The 26,094-nt window shown below is 43.4% G+C and overlaps 1 protein-coding gene across 1 annotated transcript in view; it reads left to right on the top strand.

Moving 5' to 3' along the window:
• The window catches only part of DYNC1H1 (dynein cytoplasmic 1 heavy chain 1), a 3,754,902-nt gene that overhangs the window by 2,790,953 nt on the left and 937,855 nt on the right, over window positions 1-26,094 (top strand). The window contains exons 64-65 of the mRNA XM_044073590.1: window positions 376-571; window positions 1,218-1,335. Of these exons, the coding sequence (XP_043929525.1) occupies window positions 376-571; window positions 1,218-1,335 (314 nt within the window). The remainder of the gene's footprint in view (window positions 1-375; window positions 572-1,217; window positions 1,336-26,094) is intronic.

The raw sequence follows: 26,094 nt of genomic DNA, 5'->3' as shown, positions 1-26,094 counted from the left end.
AAAAGGTCACATTTGTTGACTTTAGAGAAGTGTACAAGGGACATTACAGGAGAGATCGGTCTTTCAGCTGTCAGATTTCTTGGCACTGAGCTGTCTTTCCTTTATACACCTCCAGTGCTGCAGTAGTTCCCAGGGAGCTGCAAGTTAAAGTAGAACAGAAGCAATTTTTTTTAAATTGATTTGTAAGGAATGATAGAAATCATTAGTTTGTATCACATATGAGTTGAGAATAATTTTGAAATTATATCTCTAATTCTGTTTTTTTTTTTTTTTTCCTACCGTTTTGGTATGTCTGTTCTTTTTTCCCCTTCACTTGTATTCAAACCTCTCTCTGCTGTTTCCTGGGACTCGGGCTTGATCTATTGCTGTGGTTAGCTGTTAAGTCTATAAAGAAGCAACACCTGGTGGAGGTCCGTTCCATGGCCAATCCACCAGCAGCAGTGAAGCTTGCACTGGAATCCATCTGTCTGCTTTTGGGTGAAAGTACGACTGACTGGAAACAGATTCGATCCATCATTATGAGGGAGAACTTCATCCCCACCATTGTTAACTTTTCTGCTGAAGAGATCAGGTGAACTGTTGAGGAGTAAAGGTTATTACTGGGAATTAAAAAAAAAAGAAATTGTTCAGAAGAGTAGTAGGTATCCGGTTAAAATGCAGTTGTATCTAATATATATGACTAATTTTGTCAGAGGTTAAAATTTTAGAAAGGTCATAATTTGGCACAATGAACAATATAGTGTGCAAACTAAAAGAATATGTGCAGATTTGTCACAGCTCCCTTTACTACTCTGAGAACTAATATTTCTTTTCTCAATTCCCAGTAGTAGCTGCTAACTCCCTATATATTGCATGTTTTATTAAATAAATACCTTTTTCACCATCCCCTTAGCTGTGAGCTCTATAAAGAAACAGCATCTTGTTGAAGTGAGAGCAATGGCTAACCCACCTGCTGCAGTTAAACTGGCTTTAGAATCAATCTGTCTGCTGCTTGGTGAGGAGACTAATGACTGGAAAAAGATAAGACAAGTTATTATCAGGGATAATTTCATCACCAGCATTGTCAACTTTAATACTGAAGATCTGAGGTATTCATTTTGCATTATTCATTCATTTTCTGCTATTGTACCTTCTCCAGTATGATCAACAGTGTTTAATTTGACTGATTGTTGTGTTTGTGCATAATTCATGATTGTTGTGTTTTGTTTTTCCTGTAGTGATGCTATCAGAGAGAAGATGAAGAAGAACTACTTATCTAATCCAAGTTACAACTATGAATTAGTAAACCGTGCCTCATTGGCTTGTGGCCCTATGGTGAAGTGGGCCATTGCACAGGTAACAGAAAAAAATACAGTAATCCTGTAAGAAATGAAGGGGAATGACTGTTTCCATTCTTTATATGCTTATAATATCCAAATGCATGAATTTATTTCCCCACTCCCCGTTACATTTTTCAGTCTGTATTAAGTAGGCAATGATCAAAGAACTTTAGCTAGATTAAATATTAGATTCTGGCCTTTCTTTCAGCAAGAGTTGTAAATGGGGGGCTGGGGGAGGTGTCAGTATGCATCCCCATATTTAGCTGTTTTCAGTTATATTGGCCACTTGAAAAACATTGGCTGCCAGTTGCATCACTGCTAATGGCAAATCCTTCTGCCTGTTTTATTAGTGAACAAGTACTTTATCCTTAATTATATTATTTTATTTTTTAATTTCCTCACAGGTGCATGTAGAAGTGTTTTTGTTAACAAACAGCAGCTTTTGATTTTAATAACTCGATACATTGAGGAGCTTCTTAGAGTCTGAATTTGTATTCAGAATAAGAATTTTACAATATATGAAAGATATTGCAAACTTTTGTTTATGGTGAAGTACAAAAGTGAAGTTTAGTTTATGTTCATGTGAGAGGTGAAGGGAGAGAGAAGCCATCTAAAGTTAGTAAAAGTAGATTTTGATAAAATGTTATATGATTTGATTGTCATTGCCTGACAGAAATGGTTTCCATTATTGTGAGGTATGGAAGAATAAGTATTGGGGGCCGTGGAGAGAAAGGAGACAAAACTTCCCTGAATTATGCTGTCAGCAGTTGTAGATGCCTAAAGCAGTAATTCAGGGTGACAAGATTTCCCTGGAAGGGAGGGTCTTCTAGGCTGAAAAATTAGTGAGAACTGCTGCTGGTGTTTGTGATGTCTGTCCTTTCCATGCTGACGGAAATAAAACAGGGCTGCACTGCTTCTTCTCTGTACCAGTTTGGCATATTTTTTTCTGAAGCCGGCATGGTATGTATGTTTATACTGGCACATTCTGTCATATTTTTGGCTGTTGACACAGTTTAGATGTTAGACCTAACTTGGAGTAAAGTTCAAATGTTAAGTGTCTGAAGCAAAACCTAAGTGTCCTTGGGTGTATCCACTACATTGCCCCTCAGCTGATCAGTCAGAACATGGAGTTGACTTGACTCTTCTGGAAAGCACCCATTCAAGCCATCCCGACAAAGGTCAGCTGTTTTCTAAGCCAGAGGCTCTTTCCACATCCTTTAAGGTCTGATGGGCTTGGTAAGGTCTTTTTCTCACCAGGACACACTGCTTAGACCTTCAGTTTTAGGCATATGCTTGAAAGACTGGTGGATGCTGCACAGCAGCTATGGGGAGACATAGCATGCATGGTCTGTTGCTAATACTAGGCCTGCTGTGCAGGCTTCTTATCTTTGTTGCCACTGTCAGGTGGTCCCAGAACTTTGACAGTGTCAGGGATAACAACAGGTACACACTGCCTTTGGTGCCGAAGGCTGTGGGGTTGGCAGTTGTAATTAAGGTGTTTACCTCAGGGACAAGGGTACAGGGTTTGATTCTCACCTTTGGAAGGGAAATTTGTTTGGCTTAAAATGGCCAACAAGGACATGTAGCCTAGCACTTGCTATGAACTGTGAATCCATTTGTTACCCAGCATTTTCATCACCTGCTTGTTCCATACTGGAAGTCTTAAATGTCATCTGTGTCAAAGCACAGTTGAGGAAGCAGTGTATTATCACAGATGGATCCTTTTGCATTTTCAGGACTGATGGTCACCTGGGTCTTCATGGTACCATCTGTACATTTAAGAAGTTGGTGTCTTAGAGTACTGTAAGGTAGCCTTAGTTACTAAGTAAATTGGATGCCAGGCCAGTATGCTAAAGTTTTTGTGTACCTTCCGTACAACACTGTACATCCGCCTAAGAACGAGGGACATGCAGATATCAAATGTCAGAACTTTTTGTTGTTGCAGATGTCTGCTTGTGACTAAAAATGTATGGGTAGGTAAGTATCCCTTTGGGGAATTTCCTTACTTTTTTCTGTGAAGTATATTTCTACAGTGTATTAGGCCTGTCAGAAAAGGGAAATGCTTGTGTGGTACACAGATTCCTTACAAGGATGCCCACATAGCCTTTGTATTCTGCCTTGAGGAAATCATGATATCCACTTCTGTGACATGCATGTTCTTCACTCTGAAAATGATTTATAGTAGGTTAAGGAACTTTAAACTAGTTCTTGAGAATTGACATTTGAAGTTCCTAGTTTCCTCGATTAAATCTAACAAAAAAGCTTGTGACTCACTTTTCTTGAGCACAGCAGGTAAAAACTGGAATCAGCTTCCTTATGAATTATCAACCCTTGCTTCTACTTCTGTATTTAAAAAACATCTTAAAGAACATCTTAAAACTCATTGGCTTTGTCCATGTTCAAACCTGGACTGATATCTTTTTCCCCTTCCTGCTCTTAACCCCTTTCCCTACTCCACTAACCTATGCTTCCAAATCTAGTTACTACTGTTTTCTTCATAGTAAGAGGATAAAATATAAGGGCTTTTCTCTTAATAGGGTTTTTGCTCATACCTACTATTGTGTTTAGTATAATTTTTATAGTTTATAATTTTATTATATATTTTTTTTCTTTTGACCAATGCTGCCTCCTTTTTGTGATTTTACATGTCTTTTTATATATTGTTAACTTTGTCACCGTTCATGCTTGGAGCTTTTCTCCCCGGGCCTCTACTGAAAATGGACATGCATCAAGTTAGACTAGCCCGGTCAACAAATGTAAAATAAAGTTCTTGGCTCATGCATCTATGACTTCAGATTCTTTTTCCTTGTATGTCACCTTTTAGTCATAGGTTTTCAAAAGAGACACTGATTTCTGACATTTTTTGAGTCATCTCTGGTGATTTGTTGCTCTGTGGTTGTTTGAGTGCATTGGCTTGTCCGTCTATTATGCCTTGTTCTTCTGCCAAGGGCTCTATAGGTGTCCTGTAAGGCCCAGGATATTCAGTAGTTTAGTCTGACTGGACTTCAGGTGCTCAAAGCTGAGAGGGGAGAAACCTGTTCCCTTCTGCCTGAAGGAGGGGATAGTTTACATCAAGGTTTGTTAAAGGAAGAGGTAGTGGGATCTCTTATGGGCAGTCTGGATGTCTGATTCTTCAAAGTTGATCAGACTGAAGACCCTCCCGGAGAAAAAGTCCAAAAAAAACTTGGCATTTGTCCTCCTGTTCAACTCTTTCCAGACTGAAGGACTCTCAGGAAGACTGTTTTAGTTGGTACAGGGGTCCCATCATGGAGTTGCATTCTTTCTAGTCATTAACCTTTGATCTCAAACTTAAGAGTAAGAGATCTTTGTAATCTGAAGAAGTTGGATACTGCCACAGGAGGAAGGTCTTGTTTAGTCTCAGCTCTATTCCCTTGTGAATCTGAGTCTGAGGAGAATATGTCTCTTGGTTCTGCAGATGAAGATATTTTCTTTTGTGGTACAATGAATAGAATGAAGGATTTCTTCAGATGTAAAGGAAGAAAAATTTTAGATGCGCAAAATTGATAAGACCTGCTGCGTTTGGACACCACCATATGCTTGGTTATTCTACTGCTAAGGGATTTCATTTGGAGAATATTTTTATTAACGGCTTCCAGTTCTCTAGACTTGAAGCCTGCTATATACATAGGAAGCTGGACAAGAGGATACAAGGTACCAGATTCCCATAAATTTATTTGTAGGAGTTTCTTGGTTGACCCTGCTGTAATTTGAATAGTAAGACATGGTGTTTACAAGTCTTGAGCTGCTTCTTATCCTATTTCCATTGAAAAAGCAGGTTAAAGTGTATGCCAAATCCATTTTAGCTTTCAGGGCAGCCAGACCCACATGGGAAAGTATCGACTGTATCTGTTTTCTGACATATATAGTAATCTATATAGCCCAGCTTTGGGTATTAAATCCACTTTTCTTTTCTTTTTTTTTTTTTCTTTTTTTTTTTTTTTTTTTTTTTAACAGTCTTCTGCGTCCCAGGTCACAAAACACTAACAAAATGCGTGTATGATGAGGTAATGGGTGTGTCAAGAGCTGCTGTACTAGGGACTTCCAAGATGGCTGCACACTGAACAAGAGGTTTATTAGTGCCTTCCCAATGTGAAAACTGCAATTTAAAAAGTATGCAAAGCAATCAGATTGAATAACATTTGTTTACTGGTTTGTAGTAACACTGCCAAGGCACCAGCAAAGAAGAAATTTGAAGAAAACTGCAGAAATTCAACTGGAAAGGAAGAGGAAACTTTGAGAATATTGCAGCCTTTCAGCAAAAAGCATTTCAGGTTTCAGCTGTGGTACAGAAGATGGTTTCCAGTAATTTAAAAGGAAGAAGTAAATGCAGCCAAGAATTAAGCAACACCAACTTGGAAATGGGGCAAAAAATCGAACTGTAGCCACAGGAACAATAATTTATTCAAAAACAAAAAAATGAGTGCTTTCATCCGAATGAATCCAGGACTTCATCAGAATCTATTAAAACTAATTACACACTTAAATATCTAACCATTAAGTCACATGACACAGCCCTCCCCAATAAAAGCATACAAAACACCTCTAAAACAAAATTAGCTAAATAATCGTTACCACATACAAAGGTAATTATGAATAATCCAAATGTCTTTAGTCTGAAAAACAACGCAGTACAAATCTAAACCTTACAAGATCTCCATTTTAAAATACTTGAAATAAAAATTTGATCATTTAAACCAGGGTACGTATGGGTATTAAGCCTTATCTGCCATGTTAACTCTTTGGCTTCTATAAGGTCATCTGAAGAAATAAATGCACTCAGAGGTGCTTTAACTAAAACACTGAAGGAATATATACACTGAAATGACAAAATGTTTGAAAAAAATAGGTTTAAGTAATTATTCAGATGGCCTGATAAAACTGCAAAAATCAGAGGCTGAAATGAAGAAAAGGCTGAGTATGAGGCTTTTCAAGAAAAGCTGTACAATAGTAGAATATGAAGCATACAGAGAAAACATGAGATTTTCTGCTATACTAGGGAAACTGGAAGGAGCAGACTACTAATTTTATGGAAATACAAATAAGCAGTTGGACTGGTGATCTACGGTATGCTTTAATTGAAGAGGCAGTTTGTCAATGCTTCAGATCTGGCCATGGGAAAGTTTCCAAGACCTATATTGGTAAAGATGGAATCATACCATCTAAAAGAGTTGCTATTGACAAAATTGTGGTAGAAAGGAAAGTATTAAAATTGGAGATGAGTGTTGTGGAAAATGATTATGCACTGTGTACTAAGCTGAAGAGAAGACACTTATCCCAGTAAACATGGAATGTTGAGAAGCAGGTGTGAGATGATGTTCATGTTTCACTGTTGCAGTCATCACATTTGGGTTTTCTGCCTGCAGGTAGACCTCAGCCAGCCTGAATACCAGAGTCTTCGGATTTCTGCTTCGGATGCTGTCTCTTCTTCCATGATGTCAGGTCGTCAGGGGTATAAAACATGCAGGCAATGCCATTACATCAGTCTTTCTTGCCATGCGGTGCCCGAAGCAGTTCGCAAGTGCCGGTCGGCAGTCTCCTGAAATTTTCATTTTCGAGTTTCAGGCTTGAAGTCTTCAAAAAAGAGAAATACCTCATTGGAGAGCCTTTTTCTTGCTCTAACCGATGTCAGTAAAAGTTAACAATTGTCTTGCCTGTGGAAAGCAAATACATCATAGAGATTTTCATTCTTGCTGCATCCCCTGTTTAGGCCCAGACCACGATGTCCTTCGCTGCCAGTATTGTGCCTTGTTCAACGCCCGAACTGTTAGTCATCGGGCTATTTTTGTAGCCAAATACTTTCGTACTCTATCTCCGTATTCCGAAATGGCTTCATTAAGCCATCCAACTACCGATCTTCCGAAAAAACATAAGGATAAAGACAGACTGCATAGGTCCAAAATTGCCGACACGCTTCTGTTAAGCTAGTAGCCAGTCCGCCAGTACTCAGTGAGGCGCTTTCGCAGCCCCTGATACCCACTACTTCAGATTCGCAGGCCTCTACTGAGACCCATTCGGAGTCTGGTATGCCGCGAGATGCTGCTTTGACTATGGAAATTGCAGATGTGACTACCTTGGATGGGTCCGGAGCCGCTGTGCAGGCACCGGCTTCTGAGGGTGTATTCAGGCCTATAGACATTCATATTAAATAGACGCCATCGTTTCCATCCAGAAGATCCGAATTCCTCAGGCCAAAAACTTGCACTACGCCTAGAAAACCAATGACCAAACTGCAGACTTAGGCGCATTTGCCTAAAAAACAAATGCTTAGAATGGCTGAAGACCTTATTACTTTAATTAGGGGAAGCCAGCCTTCCCCCTCTAAGAGACCTAGAACTGATTTTCTTTCTGATCAGGAATCTGATATCTCTGCTCCTTCTGATTACCAGGATTTGTCCTTATCTACTTATGAGGATTCTGATGCAGAGGATTCCATTCCCTCTGCTTCCCCTCCAGAAGATTTCTCTTTCGGTGAAACCGTGCATACTCTTAGGGAGCATTTCTGCTGGGAAAGCCAGGATTATTCTGAGTCTAAAAAGAGACTTGGGGAATTCTTACTCCTGCCTCAACACAGGCATTTAGCTATCCCTCCTGTTATGGACGTTGTGGATGACGTCTTCATGGAATCTAGCCTTACCTCAGACACTTCCTCCAGCTCCCAGAAAACCTGACAGGTACTACAGAGTACTTTACTCTCAAGTTCCTCATCAAGAATCCTTCTGCGGATCCTGAGACCATTTCCCAAGGACCAAAAGGCAGTAAGGCTACTGGTGCCAAAAATCCTACCCCTTCTGTTAGTGATTCTAGAGCCTTAGACAGATGGGGTAAGAAAGTATACACTTCTGCTACTTTGGCCATTAGGGCTTTAAATTGCCAGTTTCATATGCTGAAAGTATCAGCGGCATATTACGGGACTACTTAAACAGAAAATGATGTTGATTCCTGACTGTGCTGAACACAAAGCCTGACTAGCCTGGTCTGCAAGGCTATGGAGCGCATCATCATGGAACTCATTAACAAAGACATTGGGGACCTCCAAACACTTGACCATACCCAGTTCGGCTTTGTTAAGGGCAGATCATGCCTACTAAACCTGGTTGACTTCTTCAAGACAGTCACTAAGGCCATAGATGAGGGAAAAGGTGGTTCACACAGCCTACCTTGACCTCGCCAAGGCTTTCGACACCATTCCCCCACTCGAGTATTACAGAAAAGCTCACCAACCTGAACATAAATCCCTACATCACGAGATGGGTTGCCAACTGGCTTACAGACAAAGCACACACGGTAAGAATAGCGGGCTCCAGGTCCGACTCTAAACCAGTTACAAGTGGTGTCCCACAAGGCTTAGTCCTGGGACTCCTACTGTTCGGCATATACTTCTCAGAAGTACAGGCAAACACAGGAGGACTATGGCTAACCAAGTTCACTGATGACTGCAAACTGGGAACCATAATTGAGACTGTGGCCGACACTGATATCCTCCAAAAGGGCTTTACTGAGATGGACACTTGGTGTCAAAGTCATGGCTTCAAGCTAAATGCCAAAAAATGCATAGTCATCCCGTTTGGGAAAAACAAAACACCCACGAATTAACACATAGGTGGCAGCCCCCTTAATACAGAAGAGGTAATAAGAGATCTAGGGACCCAGGTAGATAGTAATCTCTCCTTTGACAATCATATTGCCAAAGTAATTAGGAAATCCTTCTGTGTGGCCCATCTAATTACTAAAGGGTTCGCATCTAGAAATAGAGGTTATACTGCCACTCTACTCGTCACTCATCAGACCCATCATAGAGTACAATGCCCCATTTGGGATGTACCTCACAAGACACTTCCAGCAGCTGGAAAGACCACAAAAGTACCTCACCAAGAGTATTACTGGCCTCAAACATATGTCCTATGCAGCCTGTCTGAAAAAACTCCGGCTGTACTCAGTGGCATATCGCTTACTCAGAGGTAATCTCTGCCTGACTTACAAAGCCATGTCCAACTCAGAATTGATGGACATTCTCCACCTAAAGAAATCCAAGTCACTGCGAGCCACATGCTCTAGTGAGCTAAACCTCGCCACAACAATAAATAGAACATACTGGAGGGATAGATTCCTGTTACAGAGACTCCGCATTCTTTGGAACAAAATTCCAAACTACATTAGGCAGAGCCCCTCACTAACGCTCTTCAAGAGAAACCTTGACGAGTGGATGCGTAACAGAAAATACACCCCTGGGATCACTTCATTGGCTCTGCGTGACAAGAGGATCAGTTAATCAATGGGACGGCAAAAGCTGATACACTCGGCTAGGCTTATAAATGCCACGGGCAGATAGCCTAGTAACCTACCTGTGAACCTATGAAGAAAGACTTGCAAGATGTAATGCATTCTGCAGAACAAGTTGGTAAACATACTTTCCAATGTGGTTTTGACGCTTTAGAAGCATCTTGCAGGGCAGCTGTCACTGGGTCTGTACTTGGAAGGCATGCTTGGCTTAAGGAACAAAACTTGCCAGATCATGTTAAAGCTAAATTACTGGATGTTCCCTTAAACCAAGACCACCTTTTTGGCAACAAAGCAGAAGTCCTCAAAAGAATGGAGGAAAAAACTAAATCTATGCAAACTCTTAGATTTCCTACAAGTACAGCCTCCTAGATTCAGCAGGCATTGGCCTTCAAAGAACTGGTCCTTTCCAGTCCCTTTCAGGCCTTCTCAGTCCAAACCCAGGGACAGCAGACCACCAAGGCTACAGTCTCAGGCTACGTACAGATCTAAGTAGTGGGGGGTTCCCACTTCCAAAGGAGGGAGTAGTAAGCCACCCCCCCTATGGAAAAATGACACAATGACTTAACCTTGACCCTTCCAAGCCCTGCGCAACTATCTGCTTCCTTAGGAGGAAAGCTCGCCCTGCATGCAAAAAACTGGGAACTCATTACCCAGGACAAATGGGTTTTGAACATAGTTTCCCAAGGATACAGATTCCACTTCCACACACTACCACCCCCAAATGGTTGGTCATACCTACCCCCAAATCGGTGGGCGAAGGCCCGACAGCAGGTTCTCTCTCTTCTCATTATCAGGGCTATTCATCCTGTCCCAGCAGAACAAAGGGGACAAGGTTTTTATTCAAGACGTTTTCTGGTACCCAGAAAAGACAACTCCTGGCGTCCTATCCTGGACCATTCTATTCTCAACACCTTTCTGGTGGTTCCAAAATTCAAAATGCTAACTCTTCAACAGCTTCTTCCTATGCTAGCCAAGGATGCCTGGCTGGCAGCCCTAGACTTAAAGGAAGCTTACCTGCACATCCCAGTAAGAGAATCCTGCAGACAATACCCATGTTTCAGGGCGAGCTCCATGCACTTTCAGTTCTCCGCACTTCCCTTTGTCTTATCTACTGCACCCAGGGTGTTCAGAAAGTGTCTAGCTCCAGCCATTGCATTTTGCAGGCAGTCAATATTCAAATTTACCCGTAGTTGGACAATTGTCTGATTCAGGCAGAAAGCCAGGGCTTGCTATTACAACACCTGGCATTCGCAAAGAAACTTCTAACCTCACTGGGGTACACCATCAACGCAAAGAAATCTCACCTAGTACCCTGCCAACAGATTGTATTCCTGGGAGCAAGCTTGAACACAGCTTCCCAGATGGCATTCCTCATGCTGGAGAAACATGTTTATTTGACAACCTACTTCAGACTATTGGCCACAAAAACCACAGCTATCTGCAAGGAAAATACTGCGAGCTCTGGGGTTCCTGGCCTCTTGCATTCTACTAATTCCATATGCAAGACTGCATATGAAGAAACTCCAATGGTATCTAAAAAGCCTGTGGTGTCATTCTCAGGACCTGGAGACAATGAATGTTAAGTTGTCTATCTCACCTTCATTCTTGCTGGTTGGGATCGGAGCTGATCCTCTGCTCCGACTCAGCCATCTTCTATAGCTCGAGAGCGGTTTACTGGCTCGAGGGTACCCCTTATCCCATGATGCCTAGCGCTAGCTACCCAGATCTCATTTGCCGCTTCAGCTGCGAGGTGTCGTTTTTCTGACCCAGGCTCGTTTAAAGTTTCTTTATAGAACTTTTTTACTAGAAATAGTCTTTTTCCTAGGGGTTTTTGTTAGTTTTTAGTCATATATTTGTTGTGTTAGCTAAGTGTGTATTTGTAGCTTCCTTCCCTTCCCTTTAGAACTTGTTTAATTTAGAGAGTCCCCCCATTCCTTTCCTGTCAGATTAGCCATTTAAGTTAGAGGCTTTCCTTCTACCTTCTTTATAGGCTAGCCGTTTGAGTTAGAGGCTTTCCTATACAAAAAAAAAAAAAAAAGCTTTAGTCTGTAGTGTACTGTGTTTTTTTCTGTAGACTGTATTTTGATTGGTTAGCTATTGTATTTTTTGTTATAGGATGTCCAAAGATTCCAAGGTGTCTGGGTTCAAGAAGTGTGACTCATGCTGTCAGAAAATGTCTCTTCTTGCGTCTATTGTTTAGGCGCTGTGCACCTGCAGGACTCTTGTTCTGTCTGCCATGCATTTAGTCCAAGAGTTCTGCAGGAGCGTAAGAATAAGTTTATTCTTAGGAGCCTTTTAAAGCCCCAGGATTCACCGGCCAAGACTCAGCCTGTGAAATCCCCTAAATCTACCAAATCATCGGCTCCAAGTTCGGAGCCGTTTTTGGTTCAGACTCTACCTGCTACTTCGGTTCCAGTTGGAACCGATAAGACTCTCTCCCTGTCGGCTCCATCAGAAACTTCAGAGCCTTCGCGGAGCCAAAAGAGGCTGAGGTCCCCGTCTCTGAAATCGATACATTCGGCTCCTCGGCCTCCCCTGCTGCAAAGCAAGCCCAGTCACAGATCTTCTCACTCCTCTCGATCCTTTAGGCTCTTGGATCACGACGTGGAGATAGTGGTCAGTAGGTTGCTAAAGTCGCAGGCACTTGCCAAGATGTTGTCCAGCCCTCCTCAACAGTTGTCTGCTCCGTCCACGTCCACTTTTATCGATGTTCCTCCTCCGACTCCATTGAGCTCGGAGCCGGAGTTCGTTGGGGTTCGAGTAGTGGAACAGTCAGCCCCGATAACTTTATCTCCTTCGGTTCCGTCATATGTTCAGATTCCCTCGATGGTGCCGTCTGTCGAGGGATCTGGGTGCCGGGGCTCCCTCGTCTGCTCCGAGGGGGGCGAGTGGCATCGGACCCTTGTCCGACCCTGTTCTCCCTCTCAGAGCTTTGGCGCAGGTGAGCTCAGCTCCTACATCGGCCTCGGTGTCGTCTTTCTCGGTGCGGAGAAAGATTCCGATTTCCTTGGAACCGGAGCTTTCTCTGCATCATGGCAGGCACGCCTTCGATGTCATGAGGAGTGTGCTGGCCACTGAGTCAGCTCCAATATCGGCCCCATCGGCTACGTCGCCTGTAGTGCCTTTGCCAACCTCTGCTCCTCCTCCAGACCCCAAGCGTGAGGAACCGGCGCTCCAGGGCACCCCATTGGGTGTTTCCTCTTTTTCCGAGGCCTCCCCTGATCATTCAGAGGAGCCCCCTCGTAAGAAGAAGTGCAAGAGGAAGCACATTGACTTCTCTGAGTCTGTCACTTCTGATACAGACTTAGATGATTCGGAAGGGTCCCCGAGATCCCCCTCTGTAGATGTTTCCTTTTCGGACATCCTCGAAATGCTTAAGCAGAGGGGGAACTGGAATCCCCTAGCCCCTACAAAGGATGAGTCTGTATTCCTGGATGCGTTCAGTTCCCGACCTTCCACCTCCTGGGTTTTTCCACCTTTTGACCCACTTATGTCTGTGGTGGTTTGAAAGGCTTGGTCATCCCCGGATACAGTGGAACCAACTCCGAGGAGACCTGGCAATTTCATCGCAGCACCCCATAAGCAGTTCCTTACCAAAGGTGTTCCTGTTGATGCCATGGTGGTAGCAGCAGCCACCAAAAAAGAGTTAGCGGAAACCTCTTAGTCTGTCCATCCTCCTAACAAGGGGCCTAGGACCATGGACAGATACGGGAAGCGAATGTTTGCTTCAGCGACCTTTTCTCTGAGGTCACTGAACTACTTATGCCATTTTACCCGGCTTTGGAAGGATCTCTTAAAGTGCTCGGAGATGCCCTTCAAGATCCATCAGCTGAGGGAGCTCAAGCTAAAGTGGCTTCCCAGCTGGCGGCCGTTAATTCTGTAGTCAACTCCTCCATGAGGCTCATTTCCTATGCAGCCGATGGTGCGAGTAGAGCCGCAGGTATGGGCGTGGCCCTTAAGAGACATGCATGGATGCGGCTGTGTAACTTTGCGGAACCCTTTAGAGCATCATTCACCAACACTCCCTTTGATGGTTCCTTTCTTTTTGGACCACAGGTGAAAGACACTTTGACTAGGTGTGGGCAAGAAGGCAAGACTCTCTCTGCCGTGGGAGTCCGTTTTTCCACTCCTTCCAGATCATACCCCAAGGGTCAGAAGAGTGATAAAATGTGGTTCCGAAAATCCCAGGGAGCCTCGCCTGACACACGTAGCAATTTTTTTCTCCAGGGGCAGAGGGGGAACAACAAGAATAGATGCCGCCCTCGTGGCAGAGGGGGTCCGCAGAACCAGGGCAACAGAGAATCCTTCTCTGAGAAGCCCTTTTAGCATCCCTGAAGGGTTGCCCAGCTGCCCACCTCTGGAGGCAGTCGGGGGGAAGACTTTCACTATACCCAAAAGCCTGGAAAAATTTAACGCAAGACAAATGGGTACGGTCAGTTATATCCGGAGGTTTCAAAATTCCCTTCTGTCAGCCCCCCTTACCGTCGAGCAGATCCCTTCCAGATGTTCCACCCAATCTGAGGGACCAAGCAGTCATAGAAGTTTCAAGACTGCTAGAAAAAAAGTCATCCAGGAAGTCCCGGCAGACCAACACGGATCCAGAACTTACTCAAGGTTCTTTTTGGTACCAAAAAAGACAGGGGACTGGAGACCGATTCTGGATCTCGGCAGACTAAACAAGTCTGTTCAAAGAACAAAGTTTTGGATGGTCACGCTACAGTCCATTTTACCCTTTCTGGGTCAGGACAATTGGATGTGCTCTATAGATCTTCAGGATGCTTACTACCACATCAAAATGGACAGGCGCTCCAGGAGATTCCTTCACTTCCAGCTGGGAGCCCGTCATTACCAGTTCAGAGCTCTGCCCTTTGGTCTCACCACAACCACCAGGGTGTTCACCAAATGTATGGCAGTGGTCACAGCTCACCTGAGACGTCGAGGATTCCAGGTGTTTCCATATCTAGACGACTGGCTCCTCACTGCTACTACCAGGCATCAACTTCTGCAAGCCAGGGACTACACTATCACAATATGCTCCCAGCTAAGCATTACAATAAACTTCGAAAAATCTGCCTTGTTGGACTGTCAATCTATCACCTATATAGGAGCAGACTTAGACACACGGAACATGTCCGCAAGGCTACCGCCAGAAAGGGTGTCTACAATTCACCAGCAAGTACAAATTCTAATGCAAAGCAAAAGGTTCCAAGTCAGGTTCATCCTTCAAACTCTGGGTTCCATGGCAGCGGCAATTCTTCTAATCCCACTGGCCCGCTTTCACATGAGGATCCTTCAGTGGCTTTTGTTCACACAGTGGTCTTTCCAACAGCTGCCCATGTCTCACATGATCATGATTACAGAAGCATGCAAAAGGCACCTTTCCTGGTGGATGGTCTCACCACTCGTGATTCAGGGCAGACCCTTCATTCAGCCCCCTCCGGTTGCCACGGTGACCACAGACCCCTCCCTGATGGGGGGCATTATCAGGGCAGGACAGTCCAAGGCACTTGGCAGCCTCACGAGTACCACCTGCATATAAACGTCCTAGAAATGAGAGCCGTGCTCCTAGCGTTGCAAGCTCTTCAAGACTCTCTCCCTTCTGGGACCATTTCAATTCAAACGGACAACATGTCAGTGGTCTGGTACATCAACAAGGAGGGTGGAACCAGGTCCTACCCCCTATGTCGAGAAGCACTCAGACTCTGGCAGTGGGCAATTTCCTCCCAACGATTTCTGATTGCGATGCACATTTCTGGGAGGTCCAGTGTCATAGCGGACAGGTTCAGCAAAGCTATTCTCATGCCTCACGAGTGGTCTCTGAATCAGGTAGTTGCAGATCTGATCTTCCGCAAATGGGGGGACAGCCTTGCTGTGATCTTTTTGCCACCCCTTTCAACAGCACATGCAGCAACTACTTCTCCCTTCTTCCGCTTCCAGGTCACACACCCAGAGACGCTGTAGTCCATGATTGGCCTCAGGGACTTTTTTATTGCCTTCCCTCCGTTTCCCCTGATACCGAAACTCATACAGAAAGCAGTACCGTTGGGTTGCAAAATGATCCTCATTGCCCCCTGCTGGCCTCGACAGATATGGTTTCCGTTCCTGCACCATTACCTTCTTGATCAGCCCTGGACTCTGGGTCCGATTCCAGACCTACTGATTCATCAGTCAGGCTGGCTGTATCAATCCCTCCAAACACTCCAGCTCGCAGCTTGGTTGCTCCACTTCCAACCTTAGCCAGGCTTCCCAGCATTTCCCCAGTCGTGCGTGAGATTGTCTCCTCTCACAAGTCCACAACTGCTCTCGAGCTATAGAAGATGGGCGAGTCGGAGCCGAGGATCGACTCTGATCCCAACCAGCAAGAAAGAAGGCAAGATGAAGACAACTAACATGGAACGTTATGTTAGGTACATAACTTCTTTTTCCTATCCTTCCTTGTATAAGGACAGAGTTCCTTTGGTGGGCAGATGCCTGCTGCTACAACAAGCGACTCCCTTTCACTCTACCCCCTGCTGCCCAAACCCTAACAGATGCATCAGACTATGCATGGGGGGCTCACATGGCAGGGCAGTTCATTCAGGGCAAATGGAACCCGAGACAGATGCACCTGCTTATCAATCAAAAAGAAATGTTAACTGTACAGAATGCTCTGACAGCATTCAAAGACCGCACTCTTCCTGGACAACTATTGGTAAAGACAGACAACACCACAGTTATGTGGTACATAAACAAGCAGGGGATCCCACTTGTACCCTCTCTGCAGACTAGCCATGGCTCTGTGGAACACAGCCGTGAGCTACCAAGTACACCTACAAGCACAATTCCTGCCAGGCAAGCTAGATTCACTGGCAGACCTGAGCAGAAATCTCATGGACCCACACGAATGGAAACTAGAACCCAAAATATTCAACCTCTTGAAGGAACAAATGGGGGTCTCCAGAGGTAGACCTGTTTGCCTCCCCTCAGAACTACCAATTGAACAAATTCTGCACAAGAACCCCCCACAGTCAAGCTTGGAAAGTGGATGCTGTGTCCTTTACCTAGGAAAGCCTCTCGGTTTATGCCTTTCCCCCTCTGCCTCTCCTCTCAAAGGTTCTACTAAAGATCAAACAGGACAAGCCAAGGAGAATACTGATTACACCAGACTTGGCCATGCCAGCACTGGTAACCCCTCTTGCGCAGTATGACACTGTACACACATCATGGCACCTGCCTCAGACCCCTTCCCTGCTGTCCCAGCATGCGGGCCAGATTCTGCACCCTCAGCTTCAAACCTTGCAGCCTGGCTAATTCCTTGAGCTCTAATTAGCATCCCTCAGTAAGCAGGTGCAGGATGTCATTCTGGAGGCAAGGAGGCCTAGTAATATAAAATCCTATGTTGAAAACTGGAAAAGATACTGTTCCTGGAGCCATGCTCAGGGTATGGGTACAATGGTGCCCAGCTTACCTCGTATTCTAGAGTACTTAACAGAAATGCTCCACAAGGACCTATCCTTCTCGTCAATTAAAATTCATGCCTGTGCCATTTCAGCACATTGTAATACTGAGCCCACCCCTTTTCTCTCACCCCTTGCTAAAACAATTCCTTAGATGGGCCAAAAATTTAAGACCCCCCTCCCCCCCGGAGAGCTCCCACTCCGCCCTGTGACCTTAACTTTGTATTGGAAAAGCTCACTCTTCCCCCTTTGAGCCAGCTGCAACAGCAGAGTTGAAATTCCTTTCTTGGAAAACAGCCTTCCTTCTAGCAATCACTTCAGCAAGAAGAGTGTCTGAGTTATAGGCCCTCATGGCAGTGGGAACCCTTCATTATCTTCCATGCGGACAGGGTTTCCCTCAGGACTAATCCTTTTATGCCCAAAATGGTTATCTAGTGTGGCCCTAAATCAGTCCATTCATTTGCCTACTTTTTTCCCTAATCCACAAAACAAAGGGGAACGAATACTGCACTCTCTGGATGTGCACAGACAACGTAGATTCTATTTGGACAGGACTAAGCCTCTCCGAAAATCTGAGCAGCTTCTAGTTGGCTTTCCTGCAGGGGCAGAGGGGAAGGCCATTTCAAAGCAAGCCATTTCCAAGTGGATAGCCCATTGCATTCATTTCTGCTACAAGCACCATGGAAAACCTACCCCACAGTAGAGAAGATCACATTCCACCAGGGCTGCATGTACCTCTATGGCATTTCTCAGAGGAGTCCCTACCAGGACATCCTAGAAGCTGCTACCTGGAGCTCTGTACATACCTTCACCAAACATTACCACATGCCTGTCTTTTCTAAATCCAGAGCTGGATTTGCCACTGCAGTCTTGCAGGGCTTAATAGCTGGCCCTAATGCTCTTAACTTCCTCCTCCCTTCCTTAGCTTTGGGAATCAACCCAAATATGATGACTGCAACCGTGAAACACGAAGAACATAGTACAGTTGTGTACACTTACCATAAATGTAGATGTTAGACTGTATTCACTGTTGCAGTCCTGGTTTACCCTCCCTCCAGCCCCCTGACTTCTCTTGGCTCAACCTTTCCTTCTTGTTTGGTATATTTATTTTTTTCTTGTATATTTATTTTTTAATGGGGGTATACCATACCATATAATTGCTTCCTATTGTGGGGACACCTGACATCTGGGGCAAGAAAAACTGATGTAATGGCGTCTGCTTCATGTTTTATACTCCTGACGACATGGAAGATGAGACATCATCCAACGAAGACTCTGGTATTCAGGCTGGCTGAGGGCTACCTGCAGGTAGACAACCCAAATGTGATAACTGCAACAGTGAATACGCTCGAACATCTACATTTATGGTAAGTGTGCACACCTGTACTTTTCAAGCTACTGTATCCAGCTCTCTTCAGAATATTTTTTTCCTGGAGGATTAGACTTGTATGCAAGACATATGGAGGGGATAGTTTAGCCAGAAAGAAGGGATATATTGATTCTCATTCTTCTGACAACATCAGCCCATAGAGAGACTTGGCCAGTGAAAACTTTTCCATTGTTTGACAGGAAAATGCTTGAGCGACAGAAAAAAAAAATGCAGAAACTGACTAAGAAGAATCAGTAGTACTTTGAAGTTGAACCAGAGATAGTTAAGAGGTGGTGGTGACCATCAAGTAGTCCAGCAACATTGTGAAGTTAGAGGATAAACATGAAACCGCAAAGCATTAATCCCATTAGATATGTAATTAGACATATGAATTGTGATGTTAAGTGGCTGAGAAAGATTGGAATTTTTTGACTGTTTTAAAACTGGTGATTGAACTGCAAAGCATGTCACCCACTTAGCCTTAAATGTCTAGAAGAATGCTTAAGGACTGAAAAAGTACCTGCAAGTAATTTTTTCTTGACATTTGTATAAACAATTTCAAGATGTAATTGCATGTTGCATTGTAAAGCGGTGTTGTATAAGGTGCAGCCAGGGGTAATTTAAATGTGAGTTGGGGGTGGTCTTGGCCAGTGACTGCTGAATATAGTAGATATTAGAGCAAGAAGGTAGTTTTGCTTAGTTGAACTGTATCCAGGCTTTTTTCTCTGGCAGAGTGAGCGAGATTGGTGAGAAGTTAGTTAATATAATGTAATCTTGGGTGCTGTGATGGGGGATGTAAAATTGTACTGGTCACATTGCATATAGAATTAAGACCCCCCCCCCCCAAATGTTTTACAGGGGTTGATATCCAGGTTAATGCCCTTGCTTAAGCAAATGTGTTTGAAAAATAAGACAATGATGAAAGGTATCTAAAAACATAGTTTTCTTAGTTGCTGAGAGGTTTTCCATTTTTCTTTAGCGAATGCTCTTAATGGGAGGTGGGAAGTCTTCAGGTACAAGCAAACATGAAGTCTTGGTGGTGTGTTCTGAGAGAAATTTACAAAGATCCTTTCATGCATTTGCAAAGTTACTAGCTATTTTTTTATTTTCTCATCAACTATTTTTGCTTGCAGACACTGACAGCTGTGCACGCAATTAATCATTAGACCTCTGAGCACTCAACATTTCATACTTTTTTCTCTTAGCACAGTGTAACATATAAAGGCACACTGCCAAGCAGTTCATTGAAAAATAAATGAAGTTGAAATTTTGGGAAGTGAATAAAATATACAAGTAGTTGCTTCTTTACCAGCTTCTTTACCAACCTTATTACTTCAGTGCATTTAATGAAACAGTTGGCAGTCAGTGCAGTATTTTTGTTATGAATAAAAGTTAATGTTTACTGAAAGCAGGCAGACTGTTTTCACATTTGGGAGAATATCGATAAAAAGACTACAATCGGTGTAGGAGCATGGACTCTCGCATCTGGTTTAGTTTTAGGATATATAATGTCTGTTGGTGTAGTCTTCAATTTGGAGAAACTGGTCCTGTCTGAAGAGTTAAACTTCATTTTTGAATGTGCACGTAGTTGTGTGTGTAACTTAAAAAGGAATGGGGGATACTGAAAATCTATTTGGTTACTCATTTGAGTTACACTGGCTCAAATGTAGATGACAAGAAGCAGACGGCCAAACTTTAGTGAATCTTGTAAGCTGAAAGATGGAAATATACATTCAAAACTGTCTTGTATAATAGGTTGGCGCAACAGCTTTCTTTCACAATGGCTGTTATCTTACCTGTGAGGCAGTTTACATTCCATAATACCTGCAAAAATATTACTTAATTATATTGAGAAATGTATGATGCAAACAGTAATAATGTAAGAGATGCATTTGTATATAAATCAGCATATGAGTTTGATAAAGGATTTCAGGGTGGAAAACAGCAGAATAACGAACAAGGGAAAAGGGAGTAATACTAATTTTAAAGGGGCTTCAATAATGTAAGAGGGGAAAAAAAGCAACAGCATACTTGTGGCAATAAAGAATTACTGGCAGGAAGGATGTTTATGCTGGCATGCTGTTATATTATACCTAGAACTGCTATTATGGAGTTTGAATCAGCCTTCTGCAGGGAATATTTTTTTATGGGTGAGATTTGAAGCTTGGTTTGCAGTAGTGAGGATGTATTTGGGACCTAGAAGGTAGAATATAGCAAAAGGATAGATTTCTGAAGAAATATTTACATGTTTCATATTGATATGAGGCTTTGTGGCATGGTAGATGTGAATTCTGTACTAGGAACTTAGGGTTTACATATTCTCCAGGACACAACTGATTTAAACTGGATAGAAATCATATTTCACAAGAGCTTGTGTATTTGACTTACATCCAATAACTGTTTCAGATTATGCACCATTAAAAACTTAGAATGATGCAAGGTAATGAAGTAAAACTGAGATACTGGCAATTTCCCACATACCTGTTAAAAAATAGAGGAATCTAAGAAATGGGTGTTAGAAATCATCATTTTGAGCGTTATTAGAGAAGACAGATTTCATCAGAAGGGGTTATTGTTGAGGGGTAAATAAAAATGGAGTTTAAAAATAGGGTAGAAGTAAATGGGAAATACATAAGGAAGAAATTGTAATTATTTAAAGGGTTTGACAAAGGTTAAAGTACTGCAGAGAGAGGGGAATCCCACAGAATAGGAGGAGCAACTTCAGAGTGCTAAAGGTAAAGTAAAATTATTTGGATAATAGGCATGAGTTTAGAAAGGTTGCTTTTAAGCAACTATAGATCTGATGTCAATCTTCCCTTAATCCTTGACTATGGGTTTGGTTCTGAACCAACTCAGCTGTTATAACAGCTCGTGCCTTCCAAAAAACTTTTGAGTTAAGCTCTACCCTTAATGCTCCTCAAATATACCTCAGATCTTGTTTGCCGCTTCATAGTGGCAGATGCATTCTCTCCTCTGAGCTCTCGATTGACAGCAGTATATTTAAAAAAACTGTTAATAGCTTTTTCTGATAACTTATTTTTTCAACTACCTGCTGCTTTTAGTGTCTCCTCTTCTTTCATTTCTACCATTTCAGTAAATCTAGCGTACCATTGCAGGTGCTTCTTCCCTTTACCTTTTAAGTACCATTGTTGGTGCAACCTTTCTTTTGTATTCTCTACAAAAAAAAAACCTTTCTAACTCTCTCATCTTTCTCCATCTGTGTGCATGTGTGAGACTTGAGATGACAAACCTGAAGAAACTTCTGGCTTCAAAACATGCCAGAAGTGTGACAGGAAACTTCCAAACTCGGAACAACACTCGTGTGTCTACTGTTTGGGGGCAGTACATTTGCAAGAAAAATGTGCCATTTGTCAGTTTGTCACTGGGCTCTAGTAAACTGCAAAAACACTGGCTTTAAAAGGACAGCTAAAGTCTGATTTTGAAGAGGCCTTATCTGGATCTAAAACTGATGTCAGTTCTCCTTTGCAAGCATGATAAATCCAGGAAGAGGAGCCGCTCTGTTCCGACAATTTCTTCAGAACCACCTGTCAAAATTTCTAAAGTGTTCCTGGTTCCCATAGTTTCCTCGGAACCACCAAGTAATCGAGTCATCGGTGCCGGTATTTGTGCCTACTACATCGGCGCCAATTACTTTTTTGGACTTCCCCTCTTTGGTGCCTTCTAAACCCTTGGTACTCTCTCTCTTAGAACCAAAAGTGTTTTCCTTCAAGGACAAGCCCCGAACGAGGTATTCACATTCTGTATATCCCTTTCGGGACCGACCCCCAATTCCTTTTTTGGAAAGACATTTCAGTAGATCTCTTTCAGTTTGTTCTGTCCAGTCCACCAAGAGCCTAACGGAATCTGATATCTTGAGATTGGTGGATCAGCTCCTGGCAGCGAGGGGTTTACCACTTTCTATGGTTCTTAGCATTCACAGCTCTGGAACCTTGCCAATTTCCATTCCAGCTTTTGTTCATCCGACTCCAGCTGAGCCTTAGGAGTCCCTGGTACCGACTTTTCTGGCTTAGGCTATTTTGGTGCCAGTCAGAGCTTCTTCTCTGGCACCGATAGTTGCCTTGAGTTTGTTGGGTTTGTCAGATCTGGAGACCTCCAGGGTCGAACCTTCATTGCCGGTTGTCGGGGAGGCATGGTTCCACTCCGACGTTTTTGGAGCTGTCCATGCCCCTTGGTACTTCGGCACATGTAAGTTCATCTGTGGCTTCGGAGGCAGCCTCCTTGGTGCAGGGTGGGACCACGGTTCTGAAGGAGTCTATTTCGGATCCAGGCTCTCATCTCTCTATGGGGGGGGGGGGGGTGCCTGCCTTCTAGACCATGGAGAGGGCCTTGTCCATTGTGAGCAGAGTCTCTATGCCTTCCTTGTCGGACCAAACGTCTTGTCCTTCCCGTTGACCGGAGCTTCCCCACAGTCTCTTCCCTGGGACAGTGAGCACAAAAGTCTCAAGATTATGTCCTCTTCAGATACTTCTCCATACCATCCCACCAAAGAGGTAGTTTTGAAGAGAAAGTGCAAGAGACCCTGACGAGTATTACACTGAAGATTCTGATTTCATTGAAGGGGAAGGTTCCCCTTAGTCACCCCTGCAGATGTTTCCTTCAGAGACATACTAGAGATCTAAAACAGTGGGGTGTCTGGACTTCCCTCCGGCCTTCCTCAGAGGAATTGGTATACCTAAAGGCTTTTTGTGTTCAACCCTCTACCTCTTGGATCTCTCCTCTCACTGATGATCTCATTAAATTGATTGCTCGGCGGGCCTGGAAGTTGTTTGACACTATCGAGCCAATTCCTAAGAGACCAGACTGTATTCTTTCATCCCCTCAGGATCAGCAACAATGGCCAAGGGCATACTTGTAGGTGCCATGGTGATAGTGGCAGCCACCGAGAAGAAACTTGCTCATGAATGTCCTCTTATCCATCCTCGTAATAGAGTCTAGAACATTGGATAGATTTGGAAAGCGCATGTACGCTTCATCGACCTTTGCCCTCAAGTCATTGAATTATATGGCACATTTTACAAGACTTCAAGATCTGATAAGAGCTAAATTGTTCATGAGGCTAATTGCACTCGCTGCTGAAGGGACACCGAGAGCAGAGGGTTCAGGTGTAGCCATTAGGAGATGCACTTGTGTGATTTCGCTGAGCCATTTAAGTCTTCTTTCGTCAAGACTCCATATGACAGAACATCCGTATTTGGTCCCAAAGTTAGACAGACTGGCCAGATGTGAGAAAGATGGAAAGACTCCTGCTGTAGATGTATGCTTTTCCACACCTCAACGGCCTTATTCTAGGAACTAGAGAAGTGGTAGGTTGCGGTTCAAGAAGTCCCAAGGGCCTTTCCAGGACTTGCGTCACTGCAAGGAAGATTTGATTTGGTGGCTCCAGTGAAATTTTGTCCCCCATCTACCCCAAGCTATAGGGACCATGGGTGCTTCCCAGATGGGGTGGGCGGCATTATCTGGGAAAGGCAGTCCAAGGCACTTGGTCCCAGCTGGAAGCCAGTTTTGCATATCAATGTTCCTAGAGATGAGGCCAGTACTCTTAGCATTGCAGGCATTTCTGGAGCAGTTATGATGTAAACAGACAATGTCAGTAGTTTGGTACATCGTCAAGCAAGGGGGAGTCAGGTCTTACCTCTTTGTCGAGAATCACTCTGAGTATGGCAATGGGCAATTTCTTCCATCTGTTTTCTTTTAGCAATGCCCATTCCTGGAGTTTCAGTGTGATTGCAGACAAATTGAGCAGGGCCATCCTCATGCCTCACAAGTGGTCTCTCAATCCATTGGTGGCAGAAAACATTTTTTGCCATTGGGGCCAACCCTGCTGCGATCTATTTGTGTCTTCCCTGAACAGCAAGTGCAGCAGTTACTTTGCCCTAATCCCCCCTCTGGAGGAGTCACCGAGTGATGCTGTCCTTCACTATAGGCCCCCCAGTGTATTGTATGCCTTTCCCCCAGTTCCTCTTGTATCCCAGTTTCTAAAGAAAGCCAACAGGTCGAAGAATAGAATAATTCACATCGCCCCATTCTGGCCTTGACAAGTCCGGTTTCCCTTCCTTTGACCTTCTCTGATTCGGAGTCCTTGGGTGCTGGACCCAGCTCCTGACCCACCCAGAGGGACTAGTTCATCCAAATCTTCAAAATCTCAAGCTCACTGTGTGGCTTCTCCAGTTTCCATGATTGCCAGGCATTCACATCTCTCTTTTACAGTTCAACACATCGTTCTTTCCTACCACAAACCTTCAACAAGGAAATTGTACCTTAAGTGGGTAAAGTTTTCTAAATGGACATCAGAGTCTAATCTTGACCCATATTCTGTGTATATTGAGAAAGGCCTGGAATTCCTAACTTCACTTTTTGAAGCAAGAACATCTACCTCTACTACTATAGTGCATCTTGCTGCAATCTTCAACTTTCATACCGGCTTAAATGATTCTGCCTTAATGTCATATAAACTTTGCAAAGCTTTTTTGAAAGGAACTTTAATGCTAAGACCTCCATATAAAGAACCATCTGAACCTTGGGATTTGAATCTGGTGTTTCAGTCAGTAATTTATTCTCCTTTTGAACCTTCAGCAGTTTGTGATTTGAAGTTTTTGTTCTGGAAAAGTTTATTCTTAATTGCTATTTTGCTAGGAGGATATCTGAGATGCATGCCTTGTCATCCAAACCTCCCTATCTAATCTTTCATAAAGACCGAGTTTCCCTATGAATATATCTTTCCTTTTTACCAAAGGCTGTATCCAAAACCAGTATTAATCAGACTGTACAACTCCCAACTTTCTTTCCCAACTTCTCGAGTAAAGGTGGATACTGTCTACACTTACTAGATATGCATAGACAATTACATTTCTCTTTCACAGAACAAAAGAAATGAGAAAATTCTGATCAGCTGTGCATTTTCTTTTCTTCAGATGCTTTGAGTAGACCAGTTTCTAAAGTTAATCTGGCTGTATGACTTGGAGACTGTATCACTTGTTTATAACGAAAAGTGAATGCATCTACCAGGACCTGTAAAAGTGCATTCAACGAGAGTAATAGCTGCTGCTTCAGTTTTTCATGCCAGAGCTTCCATAGATGATATTTGTACAGCGGCGACATGAGCATCTCCTCATACCTTTATTACACCTTACAAACTGGATCTGGTCTCTAGTGGACGTGCATCATTCAGCTCGATGGTGCTCGGGAATATTCTTTCTTGAGACCTGCCAAGGTTCAGCTAGCTGGGGGCTGTGTCCAACAGTTAAGGATTAAGTGAAGATTGACAACATCAGATAAAGAAGTTATATCTTACCTTAACATTCCATCTATGTTGTCGATCTTCACTTATCCTTGACATCCTCACTCTCCTTCCCCCCCTGTCTTTTGGTCTCTTGATGGTTCAGACCTCTCCAAATATTGGCTTTCATTATAGAGATAGTTATGGTTTCTGATCTGTTATTTCTCGTCTGTCACTATTTGCAAACTCAATCTGAGGGAATCTTGTGAGGAGCATTATGGGTAGAGCTTAGGTCGAGAGTTTTTTGGAAGGTGTAAGCTGGGATAACGACTGAGTTGGTTCCGAGTTTCAGAACCGAACCCACAATCAAGGATAAATGAAGATCGGTAACACAGATGGAATGTCATGGTAAGATAACTTTTTTGTTGACTC

The sequence above is a fragment of the Protopterus annectens genome, chromosome 6.part0 (genome assembly GCF_019279795.1).
Source record: "Protopterus annectens isolate FY-2018-M chromosome 6.part0, PAN1.0, whole genome shotgun sequence".
NCBI classification, from domain to species: Eukaryota; Metazoa; Chordata; order Ceratodontiformes; family Protopteridae; genus Protopterus; species Protopterus annectens.
This window is presented reverse-complemented; position numbering and strand designations above follow the sequence as displayed.